Source organism: Rhagoletis zephyria, unplaced genomic scaffold (genome assembly GCF_001687245.7).
Source record: "Rhagoletis zephyria isolate East Lansing unplaced genomic scaffold, Rhagoletis_zephyria_1.1 Rzeph_scaffold_04778, whole genome shotgun sequence".
Lineage (NCBI taxonomy): Eukaryota > Metazoa > Arthropoda > Insecta > Diptera > Tephritidae > Rhagoletis > Rhagoletis zephyria.
Window position 1 is genome coordinate 30,502 of NW_016161861.1, and position 17,243 is coordinate 47,744.

The following is a 17,243-nucleotide window of genomic DNA, read 5'->3' on the forward strand; positions in this document are numbered from 1 at the left end:
ATAATATCAGAATGAGCTTTGTTCCAAAAAATCTTCTGACTTATTTCTAACTGGTAATTACTAGAGGTTTACGCCGAAGGGCTAAACACTGAATAATATGCATAATCCTATGCACATATGTACATTAGGATGCCATAGAAAATGAAATTTTCTGATTTTATTTCATGCGTGTTTTCAGTTTGCCCAATACCCAAGGTAGGTTGCTATTGAAAATGGTATAATGGTATTTTCGAAAAATGCAAAAACTATGATATCAGTGTGCAAAATAATATTATTTTGAAATTTTTGGAAAGGGGTGTGACCCCGCACACTTAAGACGAAATACTGTATCTTAGTAGTCGCTTCATCAATCCTTACCAAGCTCGGTACGACCCTTGCTTAGAATCCATATAAGAAATTTGTAAATTTGTTGAAAATCTATTAAATCCGAACTGATGACTTGGACAAAAAGCCTCTTCGCGTATTATTTATGTAGATTAACGATAGGCACAACTAAAACAACGGTAGATTAAGCTTTTTGAAAACAACTTCTGTTTTATATTATCAATATTTACTTAGCTAAATACGTATGTATATGCATGTAAGTACTGATTTAAACTAAAGTACTAATGCGAAAACTTAAGACACACACATCTAATTGCTGCTTACTTTGAACTTAACATGACATATATATATATATATATAAACAAATAATAAATAAATAGATAACTGTACTTAATATATAACTAGTTTTTATCGTCAACATCTTTGGTCCTGCTGCCATTGCATTCATAGGTTTGTTACAAATCATTTGCCAATCAACTCGTTTACATCGTCTTCACGTTTTCTTTGCCGGGCTTCCAGCCATTGTACGCCAGATCCATGTCACGCCCCCAATCAGAATGGCCGCCCGATGAGACAACCACTTCGTGTGATTCCTTGCTGTGGCCACTTAGTAGCTTTTTAATGCCAATAATGGAGGCCAACACGAGCGCCAACTTGGAAACGATAAGCGCCTTACCGGCCAGCATGGCTAGAGCGCCATATGCAATCGGTATGAAGGTGCCGCCAAGCAGCAGTGGTATCATTATATAAGCACCGCCACCGCCTTTCTTATCCTTCTTCTTGCGTCCTTCCGTAATATCTGCATCAGTGTGTTCCGCAGTGCCGCGCATGTAGGGAAATTTAACCTAGAAGGGTTATTACCGCGCATTATATCTTTCTTAAAAAAAAAAAAATCTAAATGCATTTCATACCTGCAACGTGAAATTCTGCAATAAATTAGAAAATTCACGCGCAATCATACTGTGCAGCACCTGCTCCTTCGCAGCTTCACCGCGCGGTAAAACCGCCTCGAGCTCCTTCTCGCTGGTGAAACTCAATGTTTTCGGTGCGCTGCCATTCGTCACTTCATCGTCACTTTTCACAAACTGCACGCCGTCCATCAGCTTAAGAACCTTCGATGCACGCATCACACGCTGCAATCCCGTCAGCAACTTCACCTTCAAACACACCGAGAGATTATCTTGCGCGCATTGCTTGTAAATACGATAGGCTTGCGAGAGTTCACCCCAGAAGGCACCCGAGCTAGCCACGCCCGAGAGACCGCCTGCGTGTGCACTTTCACCGCTACCTCCACCACCACCATCTTTGGCCTGTGCCGCGGTTAGTTGCTGTGCCGTCGAACCGGTAGCCGTACGCGTCGTCACATTGCGGAAGGTACACGAAAGGATAGCCAGTGTGGCTAGCAGCCAGAAAGAGTAGCCTAACATGATTGTGCGTATCTTTGGTAGGCTTCGTGTGACGCCTTATGAATACACATGGAAAACAAATTGATGATGCAGTGTCTGCTCGGTATATCCTTGTAGAATCCTTGTACTTCGTTTAGGATTTGCGCGAGATATGATTAGAGTGCGTTGAGTTTGTCGTTTTTTTTTGCTCTTTTTTTATGATTAAAATGCCATCACCGCCAAAGGTGGCGCTGGAAATGCAACTGATATGCTCTACAGATTGTGAAACTGTTTTATACCCCACTTAAGGTTTTCATGGCATTTACAAATTGCATCTTTTCATGTCTACGGCGAAAAGGAAAATTTGTGAATAGATATTAGGAGCTGTAAGATTTAAAATACTGCTAAATGTTCGCGTTCGTTGTTGGAAAATTGAAGAAGACTAAGCTGCAGCGAAACACGCAAAGTCATTTGTACACTTGGAAAAATACTAAGGGCTAAATTTTTTAATTATAATCATCATCATAATCAAAATCGTATTCATAATCATAATAATAAGCATAATCATAATGATAATCAATAATCATAATTATATTCATAATCTTCATCTTTATCATCATAATTATAATCATAATCGTAATCATTATCGTTACCGTAATAGAAATCGTAATCCTAATCGTATTTCTAATCATTAGCGTACCTATATACATATGTATATTTTACACAACTCTTAGTAAAAAAATGTAATTTTTTAGCAAAAAACAAAACCGACTTCAATTCTCACATAAAAATATATATATATATATCTCATAATCCAATGAACGGATCTAAACCGGATTAGTATGGGACCACCTCTGAGACATAAAAAAATATATTCCGACGAACTGATAACCTCCTCCTTTTTTGGAAGTCGGTTAAAAAACAAAACCGACTTCAATTCTCATATAAAAATTTAAGACTACCGTTAATTTCTTTATGATCCAGTGATCGGTTCTAACCCAATTAGTATAGGACCATCTCGGAGTTGCCACCTTTCCTTAAAAAAAAAAGAATTATAGGAATCGGTAAACGTGGTCCAAAGTTATGCGGTAACCTAAATAAAAAATATTTTCCGACGAATTGATAACCTTCTCCTTTTTTCGAAGTCGGTTGAAAATAAAAAGATACTTGTACTTACATTTTTTACAGTGCAGCAAACAAAGATGCAACGAAGTCTGTGCGGTATGCAACTATGCGCTTGAAGTAATCACCAGCTGTGCATTTCGCGAATTCATCATCTTCTTCTTCTTTCTCAACGCGACCATTTAAAACATGTAAAACAACAAATACATATAAAATTGGCGTTGTTGCATTACAGCGCGTCATTGTTTTCTAGACATTTTGTGTGTGTTTTGTGGTATTTTTTGCTGCGTGTTTTGTGCGGCCAATTACTCATAATAAGGCGATGCTTGATTTTAATTGTTGTTGCTGTTACTCGTCGAAAGCAAGCAAGCAAGTTATAAGCGTTCTAATCTGCTGCACTTTTATGTCTGTACATAAAGCAAAAAAAAAAAAAAAATGCATCATGAGCAAGACTTACTATAACAGCAGATACAGATACTAACGAGAAAAAAAATAAATTAAAAATAAATAATAATTTTCACTGCTGTTTAGTCGCTGCAAACAAAACTGCCGCATAGAAGAACACATCGAAACGCTTGAAAATTGTGCCAAATTCACTTTGGTCATACACATATACTATGCATACATATGTATGTATCTACGAGCACTTTTGCATTATCATTTAGACCGCAAATAATTATCAGAGTGAATCTTTCTAAATATCAACACGAAACAGCTCTTTAGTAGTATTCTTTAGCTCATTTTCGAATTCTTTAAAAAGTTTTAGAAATGCTTAATAACTTCGTATGTATGTATATTGGCGCCTTCGGCCAGCCAATTAGCTTGGCGTGTATCCATAGATAACTTATTTTATATTTATCTTTTTTTTTACCGCATTGATTTTTACGTGAATGAAAGTATTTACGCGTTAAAGCTGGTAAATTCATAGTGAAATTTCGTAGGGGAATTGGAAACCGTGACCTTGATCAATGAATGATGGGCGACAATCAAAAAAAAACTTAAATTGAATTAAGCATTTACATATATGCACTAGTGTTCGCCCAGTGGTTGAAATTCTGCATTGAGTTGAGTTAAGTTAAAGTGAATTGAGTTTAGATAAACCGAGGTGAGTCGAGCTGTGGTAATATAACGCGAGCTGAGATGAAAAAATATTTTGTTCTACTGAAATACTGGTAATCGATGGAGATATGAAATTTTTGCGTAACATAAAAGAAGATGTAGCTCTAAGTTCTGCATACTCACCTAAAATTTTTTATTTTTTGGATTATGACATTGTTGAAGGAAATGAGAGATATGTATGTACCTATACTGACGGATTAAACTGAGTGCAGGTGGTTTTTGTTAAATAATTCGAATATTTTTCAGGTTAAATTTTTTTTTGTTATTTATTTTTAAAAATATGGTGCAAGCTTAACTCGCCTTACTTGCAAACTTTATACAGAGTTTAGAAAAACTCAAAAAATTTTAAAAAAATTGTCAACAAAAAAATTTATTAAAAATCAATGTGATTTCACAGCCGCTCAAAACTTGCACTTGTTTTACTAGAATTTTATAAGCTTGTTAACTGCATACCCCGAAAATTTCTAAAAATTTTGGTTCAAAAGCTCGAAATTTAGATAAAATTTTTTGGAATTTATCTAAGTTTTGTGTAAAGTTTGATAGTGTGATTTATATAGTTTTTGTTAAAGCATGAATCATATTGAAAAAAAAACAATATCAAATTCTAGTATTTCTTTGGAAACGTACCGTTCTTAGAGGGGCGGGGTGGGTAAATGATGTGAAAGTTTGTATTTATGGCTTTTAATTATTCCCCTCTAAGCCCAGCCGGGTTTTTTTTTATCAACTATCGAAGAAATTTGTATCATGCACTACCTGATTTCCCTGCAGGGTCGGTACAAATTCACATACATACACAAAGACTCTGTTTCCGCCTAAATAGATGCTACGTTATTTAAAGAATTTCTGACAGGAGGAAAAACCTGATATTCATGTGCCTGCATTCAGGCGTTACTAATATTTATCGCTGGTGAAGTGAAGAAAGTTTTTGCTCATATTTTTTTTGTATCTCTTTCATTCGTATAGCAACGGTTTAAGAGTCAACACATGTGTATGTTCATATACCCTGAAGGAAATTCCCAGTGGCTGGGCGTTAAATGCTACAGCCGAAATGATGGTGTGCTAATTTTGTATTCATATCATCAATTACTATTCCTTAATGCCTTTTTTTAGCGCTGTACAGATAAAAACTAAACTGAGTCATTCCAACGCGGCTGCCTCTCTAGGGCTTAGGGCCCAGGCAAAGAAGCTCTGTGTAAACGAGATTAATTGTTTTACTTGTGAAGGTTCTGGCTGCAATTTCATTAACACTAATAGCGAAAAAACCCTGCTGGCTCGCGATAGAGACGCATATTTAAGCTCTTCCATCGCATTCCTTTGCACTGCTTAGGCAATGATGCGTTGGGTTTAAAAGTCTCAATAATTAATTTTTGACTTTGTTGAAGCATTCTGCTGTATGGAGCACCATTTTGGTCAACAGCACTGAAGACGAAATCTTACGCTCAGGAAGCTAGATCACTGTACCGACTTTGTGCCTTAGGAGTATGTTGCGCTTTCCGAACAACATCAGAGAAGGCAGCGTTAGTAGTAGCAGGTCAGTTGCAACATCCGAAAAGCAGGGGAAAGAAAGGGTGAGACGAAATTGTTTGCAGCAGTGGCAAGACCGCTGGTACCACTCAACTAACGAACCCTGGACATATAGAGTTATTCCGAGTATAAGCAAATGGCTTGACAGAATACATAGAGAGGTTGATTTCTACCTGAGCCAAATACTAACCGGACACGGCTGCTTTAAATCATACTTGCGCAGATTTACGCACGAAGACGACGCGTACTGCACTTCCTATACAGGAGAGGTAATCGAAGACGCTGAACATTGCTTTTTCGTCTGTCCGCAGTTCGCAACCCAAAGGGATGATTTGGGTAAAGGTGGGGAACCTTGTGGATATCATGCTTGATCATGCAAGCACTATCCTAAGAAAATTGCGTCAAGACGCGAAGTAATACCTAGCGGTTGTTCCACGGAAGGAGGGAAACGGAGCAAGGTTGGGTTTTTAGTGCGGTGAGCCGAAAGGAAAGTCCCACACTTATCGGCTTTCAATGCTGTTTTTCAGCTCTATAACAAAAAAAAACTCACGTCACTGTCGACAGCTGTAATTTGGGAAAAGTAGATAATTTATTTTTATTGGTTTCAAATCCAAATAACTCTTGCCAACAAGTACTACTTTAAATCCTAAAAGGACTTGTTGACGAATTGGTTGCCCATAGTGGCTGGGTCGGAACATTGACAGAGATATTGTTCGATGCTCTTTATATTTTATATTTATTATCATTTTGATGTTTGGTCTCCTACATAGAGCAGTGCCCGATTATTGTCCCGACTACTAGTTTGAGAGACGAACGGTCAACTCGAGTGAAAGCTTTACGGCTAAATTCTGTATCAGTGACAAATTCTTGTCACAGTGTTTTTTACAAAAAAAAAAAATGATGAAAACGTTTTAATTTGTCAGTAAAAAATTTTTTTCCCGATAGAGAATTGGGCTATTAGATCGCTTTACATCAACTTTTGGCCATATTTGTCTTGCTGGCTAACAGGTGGGTTCCACGGCCCACCTGCTGGAGGTTAGAAGTATGCCAACATCCTGAGCAGAACTTCAGTAATTTTCCTTACCACGCAGTTGCCAGGAATGTCGCTAGATGCCAGGAAATTGGGAGTTCAATGGTCCAGTAAGGGAAACTTGAGGCTAAGTGCGAGTTCACCTTTTCAATAAATGTCTTCATAAATGACTGATTGACTCATAAAACCTATAGTTTGACAGTCAAGATATATACACAAGTGCTAGGCAAAAACAAGTCTACTAATAACACTGACAGCAACACCGTATTCCCGAGTAAAACCTAAATGCATGGAAAGTATCAACTCAAGCGCGCCAAATGATTAAACAACTTTACACATACAGAAACATAAAAAGAGCACCTTATGTACAGTACGAGAAAAGCGTGGCAAATGGTAAATTGCTGTTTCTAAGAGCATCACGCGCCGGCAACACAATGCGGCAGCAGCAACAAATTGTAACAAATAACCTAAATACGGCAAGTGACTAATGAACTTGCCGCCACAAAAAGCCAAACAGAGTCATTCATTCAATCTTTCATTCAGCTGGTGGTGGTGGTGGGGGGTGCATCCATCGCATACAAACAACAAAACGTAATACATACATACACTCCTATTGCTCAATTTGGTCAGCTTGAGAACAACAAAAACAACAACACAAACAACGACAACAAGATGGCAAAAAATCGGCGAAACAAATGCTTTTAAAGCATTGCCAACAAAGTGTAGTCGTCATGAATTAGCAGCTGTTGCAAGCATAATGCGCTTTTAAGGTGCACAATTTGACACGTGATCACCGCATAAATGTCACATCGACTAATGAAGGAGAAATTTATGTGCACCAACTCTATTGCTATGTTGGTAGCGATCACCTCTGTGATCATCGTTTGGCTAGAGCAGCCAAATCGCCATCACCAAAGCATCAAAGCGATGAAAAAAGAGGAACATTGCTTACGTTTCCGTTGCTACTCAATGAAGTCGAAATGCAAGAAGCAACGAACAAAAGCATCCGACAACAACCGAAACGGTTAGTTGCGTGAAAAAGAGAAAATAACTGAAAGGAAGTAGAAAAGCGAGGAATCATGCGGAAAAAGTGAATTTTCGCTGTCTTATTGGCGCCAAACTGCGATGCCTTGTCGCTTGAAAGCTTCATCGCCTCAATCGCTCCACTGGTGATTAGTTGACTGCGCCAAATGCTGTTGGCCATGCATGTGCCAAACTCATATTGGCAATTTTTTTAACTCAATCCTCTATATTTGCCGCTTCTACAGTCATTGCTTTCGTTGGCTTGGTTTCTTACTTACACTAATTGATCACTTCGAGTTGAGCGTTACTGCGTTTCGTTTGCGGGCGTAACAAAAGTTGGTTAAGGGAGGATTTCGTACCATTTAGAAGAACTTGGTAAAATAGTTTCTGTTATAAAGTCTGATGAATTTGATGCTGCTGACCAATAAACTTTGGAAGAAAAATCAGTTTTGGCCCAAAATTTCAAGTCAAAATCACAGAAAGAATTTTTTGCGACTTTTTAGATATATTAGAATGCGGATCATATATTAAGCAGTAATTTAATCTAGAACTCTTAAGAAATGCATTACATTGAGTGATAAAACGCATATAATGCATTACTACTTTTATTACAACCATACGGCATGTACACTTGAGTAACACTCTTTTCTGCTCCTTTTTCAACCAAAACATCTTTGGGTCGAGTAATTTTTCGCTTTTCTTGTCACGTTTTAAACAGCCCCAGCTCTCCTTCTTTACTGACGTTATTTCATTGTTTCATAAGTGCTTTCGATTTGGAATGAACGCTTGGACATGAGGCCGTTCCGTTACAAACATTTGTGATTTAGTCTACGACTTCAGTAATTCTATCCGATGGTCTTAGACGACAGAGAAAAACTATAAGTGCGATTGTAGAATTCGCTTCATTAGATGTAGACGGTAAACAGTATTTACCGAGAGAGAAAAATGCCGCAAGCACCTCTGTGTGCTTCCAGTAACCAGTACTCACCTCTTCCTGTTTGTATCATAGGAATTTGATAATTCAGAAATACTTAAATTCTGATTCTACCAGATGCTGAAGCTGCTACCGAAAGGTATGTAGGTTGCAGAACTAAATAGGGCCACAAATCTTATCTTAAGCTTCACCACTCAAGGCTCCGGGAAAAATACAAGCTCATCCCCTTTTTCATTCAGGCGCAGGAGTAGAGCAGTTGAAGAAGTATTATGGCTGGTTTTCCATATATAGAGTTAAATCGCACTATAACTATTCGCCGGTGCCTAACGATTATGTCCGCGTGGACTTCCGACTCCATAGACAGAATTTTTTCATCAAGCGATGAGATCCAGCGGTTATGAAGATCAGACGTAGATTGAGAGTCACTCTCTATGTCTGACGTCAGATGCAAAGCATCTACCTGGGGAAAGAGAACCCCCACTACATCAAACTCTTAAATCAAAGCATCGTAGTGATTAATTGAAGAGACGGATCTGTTCTGACGATATTTAAGGCTCCTTAGGGGCTCAAGGCCTGGCACGCGGCAATTGAGGACCTCATTTTTTTGTACAAATACGTAATCAACATCGGCTCACAGATATTCCAGCCAAGAGACGGCTTCTTTATAGAGCACCATTGTCCTGACTACGGGTGATGCCCGGATGCTTCGCTAGAATGTTTTCATACAAGCTGCGAATACTTGCAAGAACGGACATCCATTTTTCCAATACACGATTTCGTAGAAGGCTCCAGTAGCCCATTTCGAGTTTTACAGGATGGAATTGTAAGGAGATTTGGGTCTTATAATAGTATTATGAATTTAGTTTATCTTTGAATTATTTAATCATGTATGTACGTTAGGGTGATCCTTAAATGTATTAAGTATATTATTACATCAGATTTCCTAAACGTCAACCCCCACATCGATGCTAATATAGTCAAAGATATCACACAAAAATTTTGGTCCCGATCGGAGACGGTTTAGGCGTGTCGCACAGGGGTCAAAGTTCAGATTCCTCTATGGAGACTCAAAAAAATAAAATTAATATTTTTTCATCTAATACCCGAAATCGATACTACTAACGTCGAAGATGTCACATATAAATTTTGAGCCCGATTTGAGTAGGGTAAGATGATAAAAAATAGAATATAATTTAAATTTTTTGAGTCTCCATAGGGGAATCTGAACTTTGACCCCTGTGCGACACGCCTTAACCGTCTCCAATCGGGACTAAAATTTATATGTGATATCTTTGACAGTTGTATTAGCGACTGAGGGGGTGAGACTTAAAATTTCATTTTTAAGGGCCACCCTAATGCACGTATATCGCGACTCTGTGCACTTTGATTTTAATCTTCATTAAAGCAAAATTTGTGCTAAGCTCGGTATAAAGTTTGAATGTCTAATTTATACGGTTTTAGTTAAAGCATAAAATATATGTTTAAGAAAAAATTACAAAAAAAAAAAATCACAATGTACGCATTTCTGCTCCCCACTGTATGTATGTATATTAGGCATTTTTTTACTTTTTTTAAGCCATATACTAATTTTTACAGTTTTTTTTTGTTAAATTTCCTGGAAAAGGTCAGCCAAAAAGGAGTTCTTAGCCCCTTAAGAGTTATGTTCCCATCTTGACTATGACATTGAATGAGATAAAGCGAGTGTAAGCACCACAGGCATTGCTAACGCCAAACAACGGCGAGTAATTTGTTGCTGCCAGTTAGCTGGTGCTGTATGCCAATTCGTTTCCGCCACCATGACGAAACCACATACAAGTATATACATATGTAAGTTCCACGAATACCTGCATGCACTAGCACATAAAGAGCAATAACACAATCTGCATCGCATGCAAACTAATGCAGGTGATGTGCGCGGCAAATAGTAAACGCAGCGGAAGAAATTTGCTCTTGACTTTGGTTTTAGTTTTGATTCAGTGCAATTTTAACATAAAAGTGCTTTGATTGTACACACATACATACATACATAATTACGTACTTAAGTATGCAGTTGTAGTAGCGGAATGTTGCCATAGTTGTTTTCAGTCTGCTTTTAACTGAGCCGCTTACTTTGCTTAGCCTGACTTATTTTGTTTCGCTTCACTACTGATGTTGCTACTGCTCGTTGGTGCTGCTTTACCCTGCTGTCATCTCGCGGGCTTTCCCTCGCTTGCTGAAGTTGATTTTGTTCTGCTGACACACTTTCAATCTTGTTTGTGCATACAAAGATACTAACAGATATACGAATGTAAAAATAATATACACTACACTGAGAGAAAAAAAATGTTTAAATCAAATAGAAACGTAATTGATCTTACTATAAACGTCAACGAAGGTACTTTGTACATGTGCTATGTATGTGTGTGTGTTGTCACCGCTCTGCATGCTGGGGATGCGTATGTGGGGATGTACAACTCAGATGTGTAGGAAAATATTATTTTAAGTGCGAACATTTTTAAACGTAATCAAATATAAAGTATTCATTTTTACTATGAATTATTTTCCTCAGTGTATATGTAGCTATCTGTATGTATGTATGCGTATTTGATTGCCATTGCCGTTGCTGGCAAGTTGCATGCCGTCATTTTTACGGCAGTGACAGTGAAATCATTCGAATTGCGTTCGGAACCACACACAAACCACCAGCTAAGTTTGAGAGTCATTAACGGTTATATGGGTACTCACGCTTTAGCTGCACCTATCTGCAAATTTCTCAAAGTATGCGCATAAATGTGCATGTGTTATACACATATGTATGTACATATATATGGATGCGCAAGCACTTGTTCGCAAGAGCAATTTTTTTCATAATTTCATTTTTTACTTTCTGTTCGTTTTGGTTTATTGTTTTAGTAGAGCATGTCATATTTTCAGCACACAATCAAATTTTTTTTTTTGCTCAAATCTGCTCTAAAGCTAGGAATTGCAACTGCAAGCATTAGCTCCTGTAGCTGCAATTAAAATTAATGCTTTTGTTGGTACAACTTTGCAGGTAACTATGCATGAATCTAACATGCATTTTACGAGGTTATAAATGTTGTCAATTGTACTTAAATGGAACAACAATGCAAATAATGTAATCGAGTTTGTGGCTTGAGTCTTTCGTTTTGCTTTGATTATGCAGTTCTTTTATTGTCTGCGTTTGGAAGTTCGTGAATGGGCAGGGAGCAAATTGTGCTAGTAGCAGCAAATTAAATAGCCGAACAAAGAGGCAATCAAGTAAACATAATTAAATGGGCTAATAAAAGCTGTGATTCAGTTAATTTAATAGAAGCACTCACAGATAACAATCAGTTTTGTTTATAATTGCTGTATGGGAAAAACGTGGGCCCAATTATATTTTGTATATTTTTGAAATCAATGGGAATTGACTCGAAAATGTTTAAGTATTTCATTTTAAGCTCTAGCCGGTTTTATCAAAATTTTTGGGCGATTTCTTTGACACCGTAATTTTTCCAATATCGAATAATCCGATTTTTTCCCCCCAGAATATTTATAAAACAGCATCTTTAAATTCACTGTAAATTCAATGAATTTTTTATTTTGTTGTTACCATAAACATAATTTTTTACCATTCTTGCTTTTAAGTATAATCAAATTCCCTTCGAAAATTCTATTCATATGCAAGCAGTGGAAACAGGAGTAGTCGATTTTCAGCAAGCACCAAAGAAAAACTGCTACGATGAGGAATTCCAAGCAGCTGCAGGGAAAAAAGATGCCGCGTACAGGGCCATGCGAGCTATAGCGTTATAGGGAAGAAGAGAGAGGCCGAAATACGCGTGCGAAGAGCGTTGTATGCTGACCGACAAGAGAAACGGCCAACCAATTTACCAGAGAGTTAGGCCACTTACGGAAGGTTTAAAATTCTGGAAGAACCTACTTAAATTATGAAGGGAACAATTTTGTAATCTTCTGAAAGGTAGTAGCACTGCAAGTTGTAGATAAGACGAACCCGAGACCCTAGCCGATGATGAAAAACAACAAACTGCCGGCTCAGCTATTCAAGTATGGCGGGGTGGGGCTGAAAAGGTGCATGTCTCAACTCTTATGTAGAATATGGTGAAATTAACGCATTCCAGACGACCGGAATTTAAGTGTGCTCTGAACAAACCACAAGAAAGGCAATCCCACCAAAATGCGTCTTGATCCAACCCTGTCGAAAAATCCCCATGCTTGGACCATTTAAATCTAAACTTGATAACAATGACTGATATACTAGGCTATATAGGTAGAGCTCAGTAACACCGCTACAACAAAACTAACATAAACGACTTGCGTACCTTGTTGGACAGTGTTAAACAAGAAGAAGAATAATTAGCACAACAAGGATCAGAGGCGGAGGAGAGAAAACGACCGAATTTTCCTCTAATATGTTTGCCGATTTGATCACCGTACAAATTTATCCATGGGTGTTAGTCAAATTCTAAATATATGTATTTCGCTCCGACTTTTTGCTCAAGAAATCAATGCATAAAATTTCATATATAAATTTGTTACATTGACTTAATGGAATTTTCTCAAGCAGCCTTCAATATTTATCTGCCAGTCAAATATATATTTTTTTTTTTTATATAAAAAAAAAATTATTTTAATATCTACTTGATAAATCGGCCCGTGAACAAAGTTGCTTATTTTAACATTTAAACTTCTTAGCTTTTCCCAAAATGCACTTTTTAACACTCTTAACTCCATGTAATCTCATAACAATTATCTGTTATAAGGCAGAAGTATATAGCAAGAAATTTTACTTAGCGTAAATGCACTATATGGCGGTTATAAATATTTTGCTTTTCGGTCACAGATGACCTTTCCATAGAAATACCAATTTGTGTACATAAATAAATATGTACTAAGTATGTGAAATCGTGTGCCGAGTGGCGTGAGCTTGCCAAACTTGTTGTTGCAGCAGATGTGTAAAATAAAGACGCTTCATTTAACCGCCAAGCGGACAAGAAAGTTGAAGGCGAAATGCTTTGAGTATGAATATCAGAATTTAATGTCACACTAAAATATATATATTTACATACATATGTATGCATTAAAAAAAATGTTTTTTTTTTATAGAAATACTAGTTGTGGTAAAAAATATAATTGTGAAGCAGATTAACCGGATAAACGTCGGCAATTTGTATTTAAGCATAAAAGTCTACTTCTTAGTGATGGAACGTTATTGTAGCTTCCGCTGCGACGAACATTTTTAAAACTGACTTGGTATTGGGGGCGCCTTTTGTGTTGACATAAATACCGATTGGCATATAGTTATATTGTTTTAAATCATTTACATATGTACATATGCAGCATTTTTAGACTTTTTTTGTTTTTCTTCTTTTTCTCTTTCTTTTTTTCTTAGCGTCAATTTCGTGTTTTCGAGAATTAAATTTTTAATATTAGTAATTTGTACCAAATATATGAAAAAAAAACACATTTTGTTATATGGAACCCTAACCACTGAATTTTTCTCAAAATTTTCTTTTTGATGCAGAAATGTTCTTGAAGTATCCAGATGCATATCAGCATCGAAAATGAAATTTTGAAAAATTGGAGATGTCAATTGGATTACTGATTTAATGTGAAATCTCACATAGACCATTTGCTAGTCCTATCGTCTGCGAATCCCTTCAGTGAAGAGAGAAAAGCAGATCTAAGGACAGAGCGGACAACTTGCAATACAACCTTGGAAGTGCTAAAATACATATAATCCCTAGTTTTTGTAATGTAAGAGCAAAGCATAATATTGGATGTCCAGCCATAAGTTAGTGCCTCCCACAGTTATTGAATACCTTCTTGTCTCACTTTTCAACATTTAAGCTCCAGAAAAAGTCGCTGTTCATATACATGTTCACATACTTTGCTATATGGCTTAGTAAAGCGTATTTTGAAGCTCAAGCGGTGACCAGTATGGCATTTTATGCTTTCCTGTAAAAAGCACTAAATATCAAACCCAACTCCCTTAATCAGTGGCGATTATCTTTCAGTATTCTCTCGTGCATTTCACTCACAGAGTCTGAACGTCTACCAGAGATAGTAATTGCCTAGTCTAGACTATGGAAACCTTATTTTAGTTTCTGGGTTCTCGACAAAAACTGAATGGTGAAATTTCAGTAGTGTACAATTTTTTATTTCCAAAACCATACCTTGAAGATCGACATATTTCTGAAACGTTTTCAGTAAGAACGAGATGAAGATTATAGGTTAGTTGTTAGGGGACATTTGCTTATTTTACCTCGTTTTATAATAAATGCAAAGCATGCTCATTAAACCTGATCAAACCGCATGATCAACATTATATTTAATTTTTCAGAAGCACTGGGGAATAAATTGGTTTGACCGATCTAAAAGCTCATTCCAATCTGGTGACTTAAATATTGTTTTTTTACAAATAATTTTAAATACTGTACACACTAGGTTGCTAGCGGTCCTAAACCTCTCTAGCCTTCTCAAACAGTTTTATGCACCGGTAGACTAACAGTTCTCCAATCCTGAGCGGTCGAAGCATTTTGGAAATATCAATTTTTTTTCATTTCACGTTTAAATAGCGATATGGGTGGTTCTCTTTATCTGACCACTGCATGATGAAAGCTGGAGTAATTTCGAATTCCCGGTACAGACTAACGCTTTACCGGTTATGTTTCATAAGGCAAAAGTTTTCTTGTAGCTGTCACTGAAGCCTGGGCAGCTGCCGCTCCACAGCAGGTAATTGCATATCTGCGATTATATTTCTACTTCTTCTTCTCATAAAACCATTTCCCGCCATTCAGATGCAGCGTAAAATTTTACTTTATCAAAACGCGCATCAAGACATTTAGACATCACATATTTAGCTTTTAGTGTCCGAGCTCCCAACTCAACTTTTATCGCCACCGTATCGATTTATTATTACAAAATTAGAATTTAAAAACAAAACTAATTATTTCCCGCACTATGGCGCTTCCTATTCTTTCAAGCCTATCTTTGGCGTAAATTAAATGTTTTGGATAATACTTTTGTCCCAAAATTCCACGGCTTAAGGTATCAAACAAATTATGTTGCTGATTTGACACTAAGGCGAATCGTAAATTTTTTGCCATTGGCAATTTGTTGCCTATTTGCTAATGTCCATAAATATTTACTTTCACTCACAATGCGACGCACAACAAATCTGTATGTATTGAGGTTTGTATTCCCACTTTCAATATCAGCCGAATGTTTGAATTACATCAAATTGCCAATATTGATTTATGGTCGATTCATTTGTAAATGGTCAGCAGGTAATTCAGCGGCAATTAAAATGTCTGATTGCTCTTTAAACCTCTATGTGCACATACATATGTACATACATACATACTTAGTATAAACATTTCTTTAGATTTTGTTAAATGAAAATCTGCGAGTNGTTCATTTGTAAATGGTAAGCAGGTAATTGAGCGGCAATTAAAATGTCCGACTGCTCTTTAAACCTCTATGTGCACATACATATGTACATATGTACGTACTTAGTATAAACATTTCTTTAGATTTTGTTAAATGAAAATCTGCGAGTGAAACTTGGCATTTTTGGCAATGGCATTGTTGTTGGCAGTTTTATTTAATATTAAATCTCTATCTTTTCACACAAGTGAAAAAGCAACAACATAATTTATTACAACCCGTTGAGTTTTAATTCATTTTCTACGCGGTATCAAAAACAATAGTACATAAATAGCTGAGCGCTTACTAATCAGATCGCTCGGTCGTCTTTTTGTTTTGCTTTCATTTGTTTAAATACACATTGTATATCTTTTTTGGCCTACAAAAAAGACCACAACTTTCGTTTGTTAGAAATCTGCATACATAAGCTTCGAAATCTACATACATATGTGCATATGTATATTTGTATGGGAATTGTGTTGCATTATTGATTTTTTATTCACATCTTTCACACCTAAATAAATAAATCTGTTATGATTTTCTCTTTTTCTGGCATTTTCAATCAGCATAATAACTCGAATACAGAAATGATACGAAAACTTTCACTTGTCAACAAATGTTCAATAATATATTCACCTGAGTCTTTGAATACTTTTGCTTTACATCTTTCAAAGCTTTTTAAAGCGTTTTTGCTTTTCGTTATTCAGTTTTTAGAAATTAATGAAAGTTATTATAATATTTTATAAATAAAACTTTATATTTTTTTAAGAAATTATCCTTGTTGTTGTGCTGAATATGCGCTGAGTTGACTAAAACGTGTGTTATTATTTCAAATTATGACTGTTTATGCTACTAGTCAAAAATATTGTTTTTCGCTAAAACCCTTTGGCTGAATATGCGCTGAATTGTTGAAAATTTATTAGAATGTTCCTTATTTCGATTTAGATGTAGATTTTTCACTAAATTTTCTGTTGAGTGGGCCTTTTTTTCTATAAAAGTTTATATTGTTTTGTAATTATTCTTGTTGTTGTGCTGAGTATACGCTGAATTGACCATAACTGAGGTTGTTACTTTAAATTATTGAATTTATGGACAGCCATGATGTGTTGATTATCATAATAACCATGAAGAGACTATTAAATACCCGCTGAATATCGGCTTTCGAATTTTTGCTGAATAAATTTTTTAATTGCGTCGTCAGCTATTAATATTTACTTATGCTTATTTAAATTATTGCCGAATGAACTGAATTTTGCTATTTATATTAATGGCTTAGCTCAATAGATGCAAATAATTTACAGTTTGATCGAGTCCAGGTAAATATGTAGGTATACTCTTTCGTCAAGTTTTTTTTTTT

At 36.4% G+C, this 17,243-nt stretch overlaps 1 protein-coding gene across 1 annotated transcript; it reads right to left on the bottom strand.

Moving 5' to 3' along the window:
* Window positions 1-806: 806 nt before the first annotated feature.
* Osi8 (Osiris 8) lies at window positions 807-1,751 on the bottom strand. Its single transcript, XM_017626713.1, has 2 exons — window positions 1,236-1,751; window positions 807-1,169 (listed from the first exon to the last, which is right to left on the bottom strand). The coding sequence occupies exons 1-2, from the start codon at window positions 1,749-1,751 to the stop codon at window positions 807-809; spliced, it is 879 nt and encodes a 292-aa protein (XP_017482202.1).
* Window positions 1,752-17,243: the final 15,492 nt, after the last annotated feature.

What these genes read in the sequence shown, in the direction of transcription:
- Osi8 (XM_017626713.1), bottom strand. Translation starts at nt 1,751, where the DNA reads ATGTTAGGCTACTCTTTCTGGCTGCTAGCCACACTGGCTATCCTTTCG. An exon ending in TGCAGAATTTCACGTTGCAG is followed by an intron (nt 1,170 to 1,235) that starts GTATGAAATGCA and finishes TAACCCTTCTAG; the next exon opens with GTTAAATTTCCCTACATGCG.